Source organism: Felis catus, chromosome A3 (genome assembly GCF_018350175.1).
Source record: "Felis catus isolate Fca126 chromosome A3, F.catus_Fca126_mat1.0, whole genome shotgun sequence".
NCBI lineage: Eukaryota > Metazoa > Chordata > Mammalia > Carnivora > Felidae > Felis > Felis catus.
The window spans coordinates 31,350,836-31,368,684 of record NC_058370.1 but is presented as its reverse complement, the minus strand read 5'-3'; the positions used below and the strand labels follow the sequence as shown (position 1 = coordinate 31,368,684).

The 17,849-nt window shown below is 45.8% G+C and overlaps 1 protein-coding gene across 9 annotated transcripts in view; it reads left to right on the top strand.

Annotated features, from left to right (window-relative positions):
- The window catches only part of SLC23A2 (solute carrier family 23 member 2), a 132,268-nt gene that overhangs the window by 43,065 nt on the left and 71,354 nt on the right, over positions 1 to 17,849 (top strand). For 7 of the 9 annotated variants that reach the window (XM_023251436.2, XM_023251432.2, XM_023251435.2 and 4 more), the window contains one exon: positions 14,226 to 14,486. The exons of 1 other annotated variant lie outside the window; for it this stretch is intronic. In XM_023251436.2, coding sequence (XP_023107204.1) covers positions 14,379 to 14,486 — 108 coding nt within the window. In that variant the 5' untranslated portion in view covers positions 14,226 to 14,378. Of the gene's footprint in view, positions 1 to 1,304; positions 1,443 to 14,225; positions 14,487 to 17,849 lie in introns of those variants that run through there. One more of the 9 variants, XM_019826798.3, reaches the window with a different exon arrangement.

Genomic DNA, 17,849 nt, shown 5'->3' with positions numbered 1-17,849 from the left:
AAAAAATAACAACTGTTTTGTTTTTTTTAATTCTTCACTCTTTTGTTCCAAATTGAAATTTTCTTTTGGTTCCTGCAGTTTAACCTTTTTGAGGTGAGAATCTTCATAGAACATCCCAAGGACAGTTCTTGTGTTCAGGGTACAGGGACTGGATTATTTTTTCCGTAGGCTATCTACTGGGTCTTCTCTCCCGGTTCACTCTGGAGTGAGGGGCCTTCTGGTCTCCCTGGGCGTGTCACCCCGATGCTTTGGGTGTGTCACGTGTGACCTGTGCTCTGGGGACCTGTGGGGGTGAGTCTCCTGCTCCTGGACACTGCAAGCTCTTGGCTCCCAACCTCCTCCTCAGCTTCTACTGTGGCCTCTCCTCCAGTCAATTGGCATCTTTCTCTTGTGCCCACCGCGGACTTCCCTAAGATCGTTCATGGATGAGTCACTCTCAGGCTGCTCTCTAGGTTGTCCTGTCTCCTCTGCCTTTATCACATCTTTCAAGATGTACTCTGCTGCTGGTGGATGCCCCTTCTGCCCGGCTGCTTCTCCTCTGAGCCTGTGGTCCCCGTGTGGTGTTGGGGAGATGGAGGTGGTACTTGCCCTCTCACGGCACATCCCCAGGGGCCCAGAGGCCCACCGCCCAGGCTTCTGGCAGGCCCTGGCCTGGAGTCAGGACCGGAAAGGACAAAGTCCAAGTACGGGTGTGGCTCCTTCCGTCTTATGGGTACCAGAGGCACGCGCCTCTGTGTTTCTTCAGGCGCTTCGACTCTCCAGTGGGGCCTCTGCAGCTGGGACCTGCACAGCGGGTACCACACGCAGCCGGGCTCCAGCCCTTGGCTCTCCGTATTGCAGTTACTCGTGGCTTTTCCTATCATTGGAGTGAAGACATCATGCCTGGAAAATGTATTTTTAATCTTTGAAAGGCTTTGACCTTTGAAAACAATTGTTTTGGGGCTCCCAAGGGGGGAAATGAGAAATTACCAGGAAGCAAAATTAATCCCCCCCTTTCACGGAGCTGAAAGCAGTGTGGGTGGACTTGTTCATCTGAACAGAGTGTTTGGAAAGATAGGTTTTAATTACCCTTGTTTGTGTGGGTTTGAGAAATGTAATCCCAGCGACTGGTTGGTTTCCACAATAGAATATCCAGGTGCCACGTAGAAACCTGCTACAGACTGAGGGTAAGCGGGCCGAATTAGAAGTGTGCAGTAACCGTTCGTAACCAGGTGGTGGCTGTTGTGTAATACAGATGGATAGCATTTCTGACTAGGTGGTGTGGTTATACAATTTTGGCGAGCCTGTGTGGGTTATAAAAGCTGAAATTCCTTCGGTACCTGAAGCGTCTCAGGCTGAGCATTAGAACGGTCCCAGCCCAGCACAGATGCCAGCAGAGAGTTGGTGGGGGGGATGCTAATGAACGAATGTTTTTGTGGACAGGGTAAGATTTCCTTCTGCAGGTAAGACCATTTTTGGGTACGTGAACTCTGCTTTGGGGGAATTAGCGTCTGTGTACGTGTCTCTGTCTGCATGTGCATCTGGGGTTGCAGGGTCCGTTTCCGCACGCACGCATCTGTGACCATGTGCTCCCGTCTGTGGCTGTGTGTCTGGTTTTCCGAAGATACACAACTATGTCTGCGTGTGTGTCTGTGGGCGGGTGAGGAGCCTGCGGCTCCAGCTTGCCCAGCTGTGTTACTAGAAAGTCTCCAGCCTGAGTTTCTCAGTGCCGTCTGACAATATTTAAATAACCGAACATTAGCATTTATACAACTCTTAGAAGGCAGTGCCCTTCATTAAACATGTGAGAAAGAGTGACCTTCGAACCCCATCTGCAACAGCTGAAATGTCAGATACGGTGTGTTTCAGGTGCTCGTTTACCTTGTCTGAGTGAGGTCCAGCCCCCAGCCATCCAAGGCTTTGTGTGCCTTTTATGTTTTCTTTTATGCAGAATTTTCGGGGTTCAAGGAAAACTAAGTACACAAACAAAAAGGAGTACAGACTAAACAAACTTCATGGAGAGCTGGAGTCTTTTATAGATGAATACATCAATTTTTTAATCCTTTAAGGTTGGGGGATTATCAAAATGTTAGGTTCAGACACTAAAAAAAAAAAAAGCTGTACATGTGTAGCACAGGATTCTAAGTGGTTTCAGTCTCTGTATTGAATGGATATATTTTTTTTATGAATTAGGAGGAATATGTTCCTTTGCAGAAAAAAACTATATGACATACTCCCAGGCATGAGATGTTTATTGACGGTCAGGGAAAAGGCTCCCATTTATTGAAGGTCAGGGGAAACCTATTATTTTGATCACTGTGTACTTGGGGTTAACCTGGAGAAGAATTACAGCGTCTCAGCCCCAGGTAATTGCAGTGCAGTTTAGGCAAACCCACATTCAGTCATCAGGTAATCCATCAGTGTAGGTGAAATTTCAGAGTGCCCTTTTCCTTATCTTGGGAAAGTGTGTGAGGAGGAGACAGAAGTCTTGATAAAGTGGGGGTTGCGTGAGGAGAAAAAAGATAACTGCAGAAGAGATTTGCAGATGTAATGGACGGTAGGAAGGAAGCAGGTGGTGGAGGGGACTGAGTAAAGGTGCCAAAGTCCAGCAAAACCAAGCAGGTGTCATGGGCAGTTAGGAAAGGAGGGAAGGACGAGCTTGACCTCTGTCTGCAGGTGAGGGAAGGAAATCTGGCTTTGGCGCTGGGGGCTGGAGGAACTGATAAGAACGTTCCAGAGAGGAATGGTGTAGTCTGAAGAGTAGTTCAGAGGGAGGGCTGATAAGTACATTGAGCTTGAGGCGATGGGGTGAAGGATTGTGGGAAATGCTTCTGCTAGCACCTGAGCCTTTCCCAGTCCAGGCAGCCGTGGCAAAGCAGTTGGAGGTGACTCTGTGCCCTCTGGAGGCTTCCCCTGCAGGAGGAGAGGGAGCACGAGTCCTCAGTTGTGCTGGAAAGGGAGGGTGGAGCCGGGGGCTGGAGCAGCACCGAGGCGGCCACAGGGTTAGCAGGGGACAGCCATCCCTAGAAGTCACCTTAGCACTCAAGTTTGTCTTTGTACTGGGAAAGGGGTGGTGGGGGAGCTGGCAGATGGCAAAGGTCCTTTGGAGGTGTGCTGGAGGAGGAAGCTTTTTCCCATTCCTGGATAGTAACTGGGAGGCTTTTCTTAGCTTCTTCCAAAATGACCTTTACACGTAACTGTCTGGGCCTCTGGCGGGTGCTCCTCTTCGGAGCCTCGTGCCGTTGGTGTCTAAGGACACTGGAGCAGCTCTCATGCTCTCAGGATTGCTGTGCCTGCCACTTGCCCTTGGCTTTTGTCCAAGGGAAAATCAGCCTCTCTGCCTCTGTTTTCTGAGTTGTGAAAGGGTGAGAATAATAGCCCTTCCGGTATTTTTGTAAGGGTTAAGTGAAATCCTGTTTGTATCTTGGATATAATAGGCAGTCAGTTAATTCTGAGCATGCTCTTATCTTGCTGTTACAATTCCGTACAAAATTAGCTTCCCAGTGGCTCCTAAAACTACCGATTAATAATTTAAGGTAGTCTTTAAATAAAAAGAAAAAAAACCCACTTGTACAAAATGATATGTTAAATCATATAGTAGAAGTAAATGCGATAAAACTTGATTTTGCTTGAGTTTTCTCAAATATACATTTATATTTTAATTCTGGCCTATATTTTAATTTACTCCATTACCTGTCCTCGCCTCACTTGTCCTGGGCACAGGATTTCCCTGAGTGAATCTGGAGGGCAGGGACAAGTTTTGTTTTAGATGTATGACTTGCCTCTGGGAAAATGTTCAAGTTTTCCTTAAATATTTGAGTGCCTTTTATGTGGTGGGCACTGCATCCCTGTCCCTATCCCTGCCTGGTCAGGGAGCTAGACCAAGAAGGCATGTGCCATGGAAACATGGAAGGGGGGCAGCAAACCCAGGGATGCTTCTTGGAGGAGGAGGCTTCTTGAGCTCCGACCTGGGAACCGCAGGTCATTGTGGCCCATGTGGATGGTACCTGGGGTGGGAGAGGCATTGTTAGGATAATGAGGCTCAAGGTCTTGTCATAATTGTGTTTAAAGAAAGTTTAGGGAAGAAATTTCTGCTGGATGAGATCAACTGCAGAAGATGTCTGCTAGCTACCACATTAGGTCAGAAGAACAAGGATCACTGATGAGTTTGTATTTTAAAGCCCCTACACCAGCAAAACATTAGCTGCTTTGACCTTTTACTGTACGCCTGACTCCCGTCTTCCCCTAACTGAGCAGTCGATGAGTCAGCGTCTTGCCCTCTGGATCCCATGACCGTCACTTTTCATGGCTCAGCCTGTGTGTAAACTGACATCAGCTTAAATCCAGTTCCCTCTCAGCCTGGATTTAAGAGCTCTCTTAGGATTTAGAGTTCAGTTTGGGTCTAGAGCCTTTTCTGTACCCTGGCCTCTCGGGCCCTGTCTCTAGAAGAGACGGAAGGGGTCTTCTGCAGGCACAGAGTGTTCTTTAACATCTTCTGTTTCATTTTAGCAGTTGGGGGTTTTCACATTATGCTTCATAAAATACTTGTTTTCGAATGGGAATGATCTTCCCTTACCCTGTGGTGTTCCAGGAAGATCTGCCATGTCTTCCCAGGGGGCCCTGTGGCCGAGGCCCCCGACTCCATTTTCAGGGGACACCCAGGTAGTCCAGCAATATTTGCCCAAAGCCTTTTCTTCCGCCTTCAGAGCAGGGTTGTCACATGGGGGCATCTCATGGGCCCCAGGGGTGTGACCTCTCAAGGACTGTTCCTCCTGGAGTTCTCAGCAGGTTTCTGACATGGAACCTGGCAGCTGACTCTGGGCTCCCCTCCGGAAATCCAGGTTTTATCCGGCTTCTTTTAAACTTCTCCTCCTGAGAGAAAAGTGGACAAACTGAGATGGTGACAGAAAGCTGTCACCAGCTCGTTGCGGGGATTAGAGATTTTCTTGATAGCAGCCATGGAGGTCGTTTGGTATAGGGCTCTGATAGATGCTGAAGAAGGGCCACTCGGAGGCTTTTGTTCTGGGCGGTCTCTTCCTATAGCAAGGAGATAGTACGACACTTTAGCAGTGTCTTCATCTTGCACCACTTGGACAAATTATTTCTATGGGTATGTTACTTGAAGCCCAGAAAATAACCTGATTTAAATTGGGTACTTGGAATATGCTTTCTATGTCACTCGGCAGGGCATTAGTGACATCAGTGACTTTTAGGCTTGTGTATGTGTGTGTGTGTTGACTGAGCCACAGTAAAGTATTTTACCTTGAAACTAGATACACTTGTCTCATGAGATGTGCTCTGAGGTTTTTTTGTTCTGCTAAATTTCATCGTCTTACAAATTCTGGCTGAGATCATGGCCCACTACTAGTGGGTACTGACTGGCAGTTTGAAAAATAAGAGCAAAAGTTCTTGGAGTGTTTCGGAAAAGGCTGCGGGAGGATCACCCTCCCCCCCCCACCCCCCCCCCCCGTTATACCCCATGACCGTAACTGTCATCACAAGATCAAATAATAACCACCCCTAACTGGTTCATTCGCTGCTGCCTAAAGGGAATAATAATAGCTAGGATGAATGTCAGGATTGTAAACTTTCTAAAGCAGGACCCTATGTATTAGGCAACCATTTAAGTCCTTTTATTTAATTAAAGGGAGTTGAACATCTATAAGTTGAGGATATGTGTTCCAATAATCCTTTTTTGTCTTGGATTAAAAGCATTTAGGTCAAATGTTAGCATTTAACAGAATTTAATGGAGCAGCCGCAGTTCAACTATAATCCCCTAATGATGGGATTTAAGCAGAGAGAGCCACGGATTGGCTTTTAAAATGTGCTTTATCATTGAACCTGGCCGGCTCTGAAAGCTGTTGTTTGTACCTTGGTAAGAACCAAACTACCACTTGGCAAGTTGAGGTTTTGAGTTTCTTTATCCCAGAGTTTTCCTTGTTAGTCATACTCTCAGCTGTCTGGGTAGGTTGCTGCAGAGAAAGTAGTTTTATCCCACCCCAGGTTGTCCATCAAAAGGTAGGGGTAATCTGAGGACCGCTAGCATCAGAACGTTTGTGCGTTTGTTAAAAATGTTCCCGTTGGGGGGGTGGTGCGCCTGGGTGGCTCAGTCGGTTGAGCGTCCGACTTTGGCTGAGGTCATGATCTCACTGTGAGTTCGAGTCCTGCATTGGGCTCACTGCTGTCGGCTCTAAGCCTGCTTGTGATCCTCTCCCCCCCCCCCCCCGCCCCTCCCCTGCTCGTGCTCTTTCTCCCCACCGCACCTCAAAAATATTGAAAAAAAAAATGTTCCCAGGTCCCAATATAGGTCTACAGCATCAGAATTTGGAGGAGGGAACATTTTTTAAGTCGGTGGGATTATGGGAGTTTTAAATTGTTTTTTTTTCCTTTGAAAATCTATTTTTACCAAAGTATAGTTCACATACAGTAAATGGATATACATACAGATGGAGCCACCAGAATCACAACCATGGTGTAGAGTATTTCTTCAGTGTTTCCTTCCTTCTGCCTGTGGGAGTCCCTCCTCCCTTCCTGCAGTAGATCCCCACTATCTGCTTCCTGTCACCATAGATCAAGGAGTCAGGCAGCATGTCCTGGGTCCAGCTTCTTTCATTCAACATAGTGTCTGTGCATTTTCTCCACGTTTATGCATCAGTAGTTGCTTCCTTTTTATTGCTGAGTAGTTTTTGTAGGAACCCACCATGGCTTGTTTATCCATTTGCCTGTCGATGGACCTTTTGGGGTCTTTTTTTTTTTTAATTTTTTTTTCCAACGTTTATTTATTTTTTGGGGGACAGAGAGAGACAGAGCATGAACGGGGGAGGGGCAGAGAGAGAGGGAGACACAGAATCAGAAACAGGCTCCAGGCTCTGAGCCATCAGCCCAGAGCCTGACGTGGGGCTCGAACTCACGGACCGCGAGATCGTGACCTGGCTGAAGTCGGACGCTTAACCGACTGCGCCACCCAGGCGCCCCTGACCTTTTGGGGTCTTGAATTTGGGGCTGTTATAATGAAGACAGCTTTGAGACTTTGCCACAGGTATTTGTGTGGAAGAAGTCTGTATTTTGAATAACCTTCCCACGCAAGTCTTAGCCATATGAACTGATTCTTTCTATTCTTATTCTTCTTGTATCATTTTGGAGAACTGTAAAAGTTGGATTTGGCATGCATTTATGTTTTTGATGTAGTATTCATTCAGTGCCATCTATATGGGGTAAATGTGTAGTTGATTAATGTTTACTGAGTATCCTGTGCTCGGAGCTGGGAATATAAAGATGAATTGTACACAGGAGAATTCTGCCCTTTGGGAGGACTCTTAGTGGTTCCTTCATTCAGCCATTAAGTGCTTTGGACTAGGTACTGCCAGATGGTGATGGGAAGACACATTTTCTTAGGTTTTGCTTCCAAGAAACACAAAGTCTTGGTTAGTAAACCCCGGGAGCAGCTCAGCCTTTAAATTCTGTTTGGATAGTACCATCATACTGCCAAGTCAGGTGGCTGTGGGAAGCCACAGTAGGGAGTCGACACATTCCTGAACAGCAGAGAAATGGTCAGATTAAGTGCAAAAGAAAGGATCACTGGCTGAATAGTTGACCAAAGAAGTGCTGGTTCAATGCTGTTATTCTGCATTTGTTCATGATTATTGGTGCTTCACTTCCTGGAGAAGTGGAAGCTTATTAAATAAAGATCTGAATATTTTACTTTTCTACTTGCTCATAGCAGCATTTGCCAAATTGCTGTTTTTCTACCCTGTCAGGCTGCAGATTTATTTTGAGGTCGAAAAAGATTTTTGTTTTTAGGAGCCAGTGATGGCTTCCTACTTGCTTTAGGATAGTGATTAAAAAAAAAAAAAAATTATTTGACAGAGAGAGAGGAAAGGGCAGAGAGAGGGAGAGAATCCCAAGCAGGCTCCACGCTCAGCACAGAGCCGGACGCGGGGCTTGATCTCACGAACTCTGTGAGATCATGACCTGACCCGAAACCAAAAGCTGGACACTTAACTCACTGAGTCACCCAGGTGCCCCATAAGTTTGGAATCATGCCATACTTGTCCTTCTGTGACTGGCTTATTTCACTTAGCATAGTCTTATGCATGCTATTTTTTTTAAACCTGATTCTTTACATAATATAAGGTGAACATCTTTCCATGTCAGTCATTATTTCTGTGTCCTGTTTTTACTGACTACGTGGTATTTCTTTGTAGGAATATACCATAATTTTGCCATTCAATTTCCTAGTGTTGAATATTAGATGTTTCCTGATTTTAAGTCTTATTAATAATGTTAATGTGCACACTTTCCTACCTAAATCTTTGCATCCTAATTAACAAATATTAAACAGTAAATATATCTATTAATGTTAGAAGTGAACATTAATAGGCCTCTTTTGATACATATAATCAAATTGCCTTTTCATTAGCAAATTTATTTTTCATTAGGAGTGTAAGTTTGTCTATTCACTGTCTTACAAATAAGGGATTAAAAACAACCCACATAGTTTAAAAAAAGTACCTCATTTTAATATACTTTCATTTGAGTTAAAAAAATTTTTTTTTAAATGTTTATTTTTGAGAGAGACAGAGCGTGAGCGTGAGAGGGGCAGAGAGAGAGGGAGACACAGAATCTGAAGCAAGCTCTAGGCTCTGAGCTGTCAGCACAGAGCTCCATGTGGGGCTTGAACCCACGGAATGTGAGATCATGACCTGAGCTGAAGTCAGTCACTTAACTGACCAAGTCACCCAGGCATTCCCCCCCCCGCCCCCCCGTTTTTTGTTTTTTTTTTTTAATTTTTTTTTTCAACGTTTTTTATTTATTTTTGGGACAGAGAGAGACAGAGCACGAACAGGGGAGGGGCAGAGAGAGAGGGAGACACAGAATCGGAAACAGGCTCCAGGCTCCGAGCCGTCAGCCCGGAGCCTGACGCGGGGCTCGAACTCACGGACCGCGAGATCGTGACCTGGCTGAAGTCGGACGCTTAACCGACTGCGCCACCCAGGCGCCCCTCCCCCCCGTTTTTTTAATGTTTATTTATTTTTGGGAAAGAGTGTGTATGAAAGGGGGAGGGGCAGGGAGAGGGGGAGACACAGAATCTGAAGCAGGCCTCAGGGATTTCTGTTGTCTCGTCTGTCAGTTTTTGTGAGCTCCCCTGTTTATTCCAACTTTGTGTTAGGGTTCCTATCTAATAGAGCACATTCTTATTATTTTTTTCAGATATTTGTGGCTATCCTTATTCTTCCACAGGAATTTTAGCCCCCTTTCTCTTCTTTTGGGGTATTAATTTTTATTGAATTCATATACATTATGTATATCGGAAAATGAATATACGAATAGCACTCTTATTCCAGGGTTGAGTCTTTTTTTCTAGTTATTTAAATCTGCTTTATGATCCCTAGTAATAGTTGACTGTTGTATAAATAAAGGTCATGCACATTTTTTTGTGAAACTTAAGTATTTAATGCTATAATTGCCGTTTTTAAAAATGTAATTTATTGTCAAGTTAGCTATGTACAGTGTGCTCTTGGTTTCAGGGGTAGATTCCCGTGATTCATCACTTCCATGCTCATCCCAACAAGTGTCTTCCTCAATGCCCATCACCCATTTCCTCTCTCCCCAGCTCCCCCACCAACCCTCAGTTAGTTCTCTGTATTTAAGAGTCTCTTATGGTTCGCCTCCCTCTCTGTTTGAAACTATTTTTTCCCCTATAATTGCCATTTTAAACAGGATTTGTTCATCCTGTTGTCTTCAGGGGTCGGTAAACTTTTCCATAAACATCTCAGGTTTTCTGGCCCAGATACCCTGTCACGTGTGCTTCTTCCTTGCTGTTGTTTACCACCCATGACAACGTAAAACCCACTCTTACCTGGGGGCCCTGTAAAGCCAGGCAGGGCGGTATTTTGCCAGCTTCGGAACCAGATGCTCGTTGGTGGCATTTGGGGAATGTTTGAGCCAATCAGCGCCAAAGGAGCTCTGCTCACATATTTTGTGCCTAGCTGGCTATCGGTAGATTCTCTGACTTTCCTACCTCTTGGTTGTGGTTCTCATTTGCTCCTTTCCTTTCGGACACTTCCCTCCTCTTTCTGTCAGTCGAATGATCGCAGTGATGTCCACACCCTGGCTTGTCCCTGACATCCGTGCATCCACGGTGTTACAGATGTGGTGAATGTTGGCTGTTAATCTCCTTTTCCAATTTAGTAAGAGTATTAAGCCAGACTGAGTCTTACATTATATTTAGTACCTTTATTTTTTCACAGTGTATTATTCATTGCACAAATAGCGGGCAACCTTCAATACAGGTGCCAAATTGAGCCGCGCGAGCCAGGGATACAGGCAGTGGACGTGTGGTCTGGCTGGGCAGGCAGATGTGATCTCGCTGTATCAGCCATCCATCCTCACGCTTCCTGGATGCCACGGTGAGGTGGCGAGCAGAGGAAGCACTGATGGGAGTTACCCCGATGGAAGGGGGCGAGCTAAAGGGTGTCGATTTTGGAGGCACTGCCTGTACGTGAGCTTGAGGGCTCGTGAGGGACCCAGCACCCGAGAACCTGAAAGATGGAAATGACGGCGCAGTGGGGCCACGCTTCCCAGGAGGCTTCACGGTGACCCTGTGGCCTTGCTGAGGAATTGGGCTGTTATTCTCAGGTGCATCAGGACACATCAAAGGGCATGCTGGCTGCGCTTTTGTGGACAAGTGGAGTGCTCGAGCTAGAACAGGAAAGGGAGGCCAGAGGCGGTAGGGCTGTTGGTAAGGTGGTGGCGATGCCGCACAGCGCCTGGAGGGTACGGCTCTGGGAGCTCCTGCTCTGGGGCAGGTGGGGGCTCCTGGAGAGGGAGCTTGGTGGTCCTTGCCCCGTTGGGGCCTCCCCAGAAATCTCAGGTAGGGCAGACGGCACACGGCAAGTCGGGCGGCTGGGCTTCCAGGCCAGCCTGGGCCACGTTCGCTCCAGGAGGGGGGCCGAGGGTCTTGCTTGTATAAACGCTGTTAGGGCAGGAATGCTGATTAAAGTTTGAATCCTGCTCCACTGCTTTTGGCTGTGTGTCCTTTGGCAAGTTACTGAGCTGCTCTGAAGCTTACCTTCCCCTTGGAATTAGTGGAATATCATGCAATACCGTTTCCTACTCAGGAGGACAAGGGGCTGTTGATCTGGTGAGGCAGGTGCTTAGCTGGGAGACTGTGGTTGTCGCTCTCACTGTGTTGTTCCTCGTCCTTTTCATCGTTAATGAGCCCCATCACTCATCCCTCAGCTCCTCCTTTCCCTCATCACCAGGTCAGGGGCAAGATAGCAGTGGCTTTGCTTTAGTCTTCCTTTCTCAAGGAGTAGGAAGAGGGGCGATGGGGGGCTGGGGGCAGGCAGATCTTCCCCAGTGTTGGATTCCCTGGGAGATTTTGCCTTTTAACACAAACTTTAAACCAGACCCTAACTCCCCCCCCCCCCCCTTTTGTCTTTTGCTGTGCTTTGCATCTGGGCCTTGACGTTTCCCCACTCAAGTTCAGCCTATGTGGATGAAGCACTTTGCTGTGGGTTCTGGCCTTGAGACTGTCTTCTTCACTCTCAAACACTTGAGTGTGGAATGCTCTGTCACCTGGGGACTTGTGAGGATATCTTTCTGTGCTCATTGTTCAGTTTCCTCTCCTTCTTCCGCTCTCTGTCTTACTTGAAAAGGGTGTCCCCTCTTCCAGGTCTGGGAGCCTTCTGCCCCAAAGCCTCTCAGTACATCACTGTCCTGTACAAGAGGCCCCATCTCCTCTTGTTGCTCACTGGGCTTGTCTTCAGGGTACCCCAAAGGGTGCTGCTCTGCAAGAGACAGCAAAGGCAGGGGGTAGGTCCCGGTAGAGCTCACAAGGGCCAGTTAAACATTCGGTAGAGAAATAGGACACGGGGTACTTGATGGAAAGTGGTCTTGCAACGGTGGAACTGTCCCCCTTTGTTCCCAGTCATGGGGGTGGTCACATTTGGGATCTGCCCCATGCATTGTACGATGTTTAGCAGCACTCCTGGCCTCTACCTATTAGATGCTGGTGGCTCTCTCCGGGTTGTGATGGCTCTAGACATTGCCAAATGTCCCCTGGAGGGAAAGTCACTCCGGGTTGAGAGCTGCTGCTTTCAACAGACCATGGATAGGATATAACCAAGAATGCAAAATGTGCATGAATATTTAAACCAAAAGAGCCCCTCCATGTCATGATCTCATGGTTTGTGGGTTCAAGCCTGCATCTGGCTCTTTGCTGACAGCTTGGAACCTGGAGCCTGCTTCGAATTCTGTGTCTCCCTCTCTGCCCCTCCTTGGCTTGTGCTCTGTCTCTCAAAAATACACATTAAAAGAAAACTAAAAACAAGCAAAAAAACAAACGAGCCCCTCAAAAAAGTTTGATATGTGCATTTGATTCTGTTCTACTTGAGGCAACTTGATATTCTGGCAGCCGTTTCCTTTATTTTCCCATCTTGCACTCTACCAAACTATCAAATTTTGTGTGATTCTTTCTCTTATCTGCCTATATTTCAGTTTTTCCCCTGGCTCATCCAAAGTCATTATTGAATGAAAGTCTGTAACAGAATTCCCTGAACAGGAGGTTTTCCTGCTTGTATTTCGTCTTTCTTTCTTTTTCTTTCTTTCTTTCTTTCTTTCTTTCTTTCTTTCTTTCTTTCTTTCTTTCTTTCTTTCTTTCTTTCTTTCTTTCTTTCTTTCTTTCTTTCTTCATTGTTTTTACTTATTTGAGAGAGAGGGAGAGAGGCAGGGGGTGGGGGGGGGAGAGAGAAGGAGAGAGAGAGAGAGAGAGAGAGAGAGAGAGAGAGAGAGAGAGAGAGAGAGAGAAAGAGAGAGAAAGAGAGAAAGAGAATGCCAAGCAGGCTCCATGCTGGAGCCTGGTGCCGGGCTCCATCCCATGACCCCGGGACCATGACCTGAGCCAAAATCAAGAGTCGGGTGCTCAACTGACCGAGCCACCCAGGTGGTCCTCCTACTTATATTCCTAAACTTCGTAGGTGTGTCTTCACATTTGCAGGACTGTTTGGCTGGGTTATTTCTTCTCAGTTAGAACAGTAATTGGCACTGAGATCTGACATCGTTCTAATGAGTGTTCTGTCCCTTCTCACCCCTATCTGATTGTGGTTTTTTTTTTTTTTTTTAATAAAATGTTGGGCATACTTAGGCATGTTTTATTGTACACATGCCAATCCTTGTAGGGATCTTATGTGTCCTCTCATTTCTGGAAGCTGAAATTCCCCAAATGCTTGTTAATTTTTGGGTGGATCTCTTTCATTGTGTAAGTCCTGCTTCTGTTGTTTGACATTGAGTTTTTAATTTTCTTCACTGAAACTTGGCCACAGAGAATTGTTCCAGTGATTTCCTACTCATCTATTACTTAGATTTTTTTTCTTAGCCTAGAGCAGTGCACTTTTCCTCCTCAAACAATATCAGTTTGCCTGAGCCTTCCAGGTCCATCTTGTGCTCCTTCCCCTTCCTCCCTTATCTCTTGCCTTTTTACCTCCTTTCCTCTATTTTGTCTTTCTGATTTCCTGTTTAGGTTTATGTTGTCATTTGATTGATACGGAATGTTCTGGCTCTGTGTTTTGTGTGGCATTCTAGCCCATTTAAAGGTCATCTTGACATGTTCTCGAACTCTGGTCATTTAATCCTGGGTTCGTTTTATCTCCCCCCCCCCCCTTTTTTTATGCTTTTGAATGCCTTCCCCTGCCTTTAATTGGGCACCTATAGACAATTCAGAATTTTTGATATCCTGGTAAATTAGCTGTGGTTACCACTAGTGACATGTGACTGTTTAAATTCAAATCAGTTAAAATTAGATGCAAGTAAAAATTCCATTTCTCTATTGCGCTAGCCACATTTCAAGGGCTCAGTACTAATTGCCTTGTGGGTAATGACTGTTGGATTGGACAAGGCAGATACAGAACATTTAATCACTGTGGCAGGTTCCATTGGATAGTGCTGTGCTGTGAGATCTGTACCATAATGCATGTCAGAGAAATCCCTGTGCTGCCTTTTCATCTTTGTATTTGGGTATTTCTGATGGTCCAGTTCAGTGGTCCCACTCTCCAGGGGCCAGTTCAGAATCTGTGTGACTGACTATAACCAAAATAGTGGGGACTTGAAAAGTGTGATTAAGTAATGTGCTTTTTTGATGTTTGGATGTGACTTATGCTCTGACTTCTCTGCAGGAAATGCAGTGAATGTGTGTCCTGTGCTGTTTGTGTGCTCCTGGTGATTTGGCTGCTTCCTCTCTTTCTAGGTGCTAGAGATGGCACTTGTGGGGCTCATCTCTGCCTGAGAATTGGGTGCTCCTGGCACTGGAAGAGCCAGCTCAGATCCTGGGCTCCTTGCTTGAACAAGCCTTCTCTTCCAGCCGCTCCAGTCCAACGGCCAAACTACTCATTTTCTCTTAATGATGGGTATTGGTAAGAACACTACGTCCAAATCCATGGAGGCTGGAAGTTCAACTGAAGGCAAATACGAAGATGAAGCGAAGCATCCCGCTTTCTTTACTCTTCCGGTAACTATGTTCCCTTCTTTCTCTCCTCTTGAATCACTCTCAAGTAGTTTTTGTATTGAATCAGCATAGGATTAGCTTTAATACCCCTGTTGTCAGTGAAGGTTAAGGCATTTGAAAACCAAATGCTTTTCACGTGAGATGGTCTTTGGGAGCCCTGTTGGCTGACTCAGGTTTTGGCTCTCCTGCTTTCTGCCCAGTCACCTGATGGGATTAGCTCCAGGAAGGAAGCATGCATTGGCGGGAACATCATGAAATCAGCCCAGTGCTTACTGTGTACTGGAGCGTGCTACGAGCTTAATTCTCTCTCTCCAAAACAGTGTTCTACCGAAATAACCCCAAACCCAACTTTGTGGATTTATATTGCAAAATAGGAGAACGAATGGATGACTTACTATTTGGAACCTAAAAGTCCATGCTTTGTATTATGGCAGCAGCATCCAAGATGTAGTTTTATCTGGACAAGTGTTATCAGTTAGATAAAGCTGATTACACACATTCATTATATTCAATGCTAATATTTTTCCAGATGCAGGATTATGATTTGATGTGTATGAAGTTACCTAAAGTGTTGGTTCAAAAAAGGAAAAAGCTCTTCAGAGAGAACTTGCCTCTGGCTGTTTTTCTCTTAATACTGGAAATGAGGTTAAGGGCAAGAATACCTTATCCTGGGGCGCCTGGGTGGCTCAGTCGGTTAAGCGTCCGACTTCAGCCAGGTCACGATCTCGCGGTCGGTGAGTTCGAGCCCCGCGTCGGGCTCTGGGCTGATGGCTCAGAGCCTGGAGCCTGTTTCCGATTCTGTGTCTCCCTCTCTCTCTGCCCCTCCCCCGTTCATGCTCTGTCTCTCTCTGTCCCAAAAATAAATAAACGTTGAAAAAAAAAAAAAAAAAAAAAAAAAAAAAAAAAGAATACCTTATCCTAAGATTCCTTACTGAATGGTCCTGGAATTTGCCTCACTGTGGCATTAACTCAGGAAGAAGGATGCGAACACGTATCTTTAAGCACATTGATTGACCGACTTGTATTCACATTTTGGTTTTTTACCCTATTAATTAATTCACAGAGCTGTCTCAATGATTTTACACCTCGCATCACTGTTTTCTTTCTTCCTATAAAGTGAGAATTTTAAATGGTATTTTCTGCTGTGTTGAAGGCTTAGGATTGACATAGACAGTCTTTCTAGAGAAAGAGGCAAGTTGGTTTTTCAAGATTAAATAAGATCATCTTTGAAAAATGAAAAGGAGGGTTTTGTGCCTGGTTATCAGTTTGCCTCTCCTGTTGCCTGAGAGCCCAGCAGACCGCTCACCCTCACCCTCTACTTGAGAGAAAAAAACTGGAGCTTCCTTGGTCACCCACCCACCTTATCGTTATGGTCGAGTTTTAGGTTGACTTATTTTCATATTCAGATTGTGATACTTTACAGTTTGTTAAACCCACAGCATTTGCTGTCCTTTTTCATACTTATTCCCCTGTTTGTTTCCCTCTCCCTTCCTCTTTGCTCACTTTTCTTTAAAAAAACAAACAAACAAAAAAAAACACTGAGGGTCTGTGAACGGTCACTGCCTTCATCTTTGTACATCTGAAAATAACTGTATTTTGCTCTCAACTCTTGGATGAACTTCTGTTAATTACACACTAGCGCTTTCCAGTCGGTCTGTGTTTCTCTTTAACCGCATTCTCATGGTTTGGATATCTTTTTCTAGTGACGATTCTGGATGGATTCCCCAGTGTTATTTTCCAGTTTACTAGTTCCTTGTGTATGGTCATGTGTTTATGTTGAGTTTTTGTTGCATTAATTATAGTTCTTGTTTCTGAGATTTCTGTTTGGTTCACTCCTGCCTATTTTTGGTTCTTAATTTCTCGTATGTGTGTTTGTGTTGTTTAAAAATTTTTTTTTATTTAAACCACCGAGGACCCTAATGTACTTATTTTAAAGTAATTCTCCAGTTGTTCTATTTATCAAGAGGTGTGAAATCCTCTTCTGAGTGTTTCTTTTGAGATTTTCTCCCCTCTCCCCTCCACTTCCCACTTCTGTTGCTGTGGTTTTGCATTCTCTCTTTCTGGATCCAGTCGAGGACCAGGTCGTATGGCAGAGGTCTTACTCTCTCCCTCAGTGGTGCCGACCATGGCATGACCTGCTGGGTCCTGGCTTTGAGCAATGGACCTGGTTCTTTTCCCCCTTGTGTGGGGGCTCCCCAGCTCCTGTCTACCAGCTGGAGCCGAGGGCTGCCTGACTGAGGTCTGTTGGGCTCAGAGCCCCGCCTGGCCCAGTGTCAGCCTATTCGTTGCTTTTTATGTTTCTTGTTACAGAAAGGTTTGTCTGTTTGGGGGTTTTTCCCTCTACTGTTCTTTAAATTATTTTTTTAAATATTTATTTTATTTTTGAGAGAGAGAGCAAGAGTATGCAAATGTGGGGGGGCGGGGCGCAGAGAGAGAGGGAGACACAGAATCAGAAGCAGGCTCCAGGCTCTGAGCTGTCAGCACAGAGTGCAGTGCAGGGCTCACAAACCTGCAAGATCATGACCTGGGCCGAAGTCAGCACTTAACCAACTGAGCCACCTAGGCACCCCCCCCCCTACCGTTCTCTACTTGCTCCTGCAAGTACATCGGAGCTGAGAACGTGGACATACGTGTAGTTGGATATAAACAATGTACACCTAAGGTCGGTTTAACATTATAGCAGTTTCAGTAGGGAACTTCTGGAATTTTTACCCCTGTGTCGGGTTATCAAGGTAAGTATCAAAAAGGGGATGAAAAAGAAGAGAAATAGAGTTGGCATCATGGGCGTGAGCTTCCAGGAGGAGGGGCTGTGAAGGGTCAGCACACGCACCACCAGGATGACTTAGAAGCAGGGAGGTCAGGAAGTGTGTTCACACGAGCGCCTGCAGAGCATATGAGAAAGCAGAGGGCCAAGCAGCAGGAAAACAGATGAAAACTAAAGTCTAACAAGGAGTGTGTGTTAAAGAAATAGTTCACGTGTAGGAAAGCTGCATTGCCCGTATTTAATCACTAGTGAAATTGCTGCCTAAGAAAGCTTAAGATAGAAGACCCTTCTGCATGATTTGCTTGTTAACAGGACAGGTGTAAGGGGCTAGGTCACAGCTGCTCTCTTTCCACTGTCCAGCTGGTAGGATTATTTGGGTCGCTGCCTCTCTGCTCTCGGGATGTACATCTGTATCTCCCTGTTCCTCGTCCCGCCCAGGTCTCGATGCTAATTTCATTGAATCTGACAACCTGAGAGATAAAGGTGGCTGTAGAACTCTCCTGATAGTTCTATGGGAAGGTGAGGTACACGGGTTTGCCCCAAGCCTACAGTTCACCTGGTGCATTAGGTAGACTTTTCTATCAGTTGGATCACACAGGCTC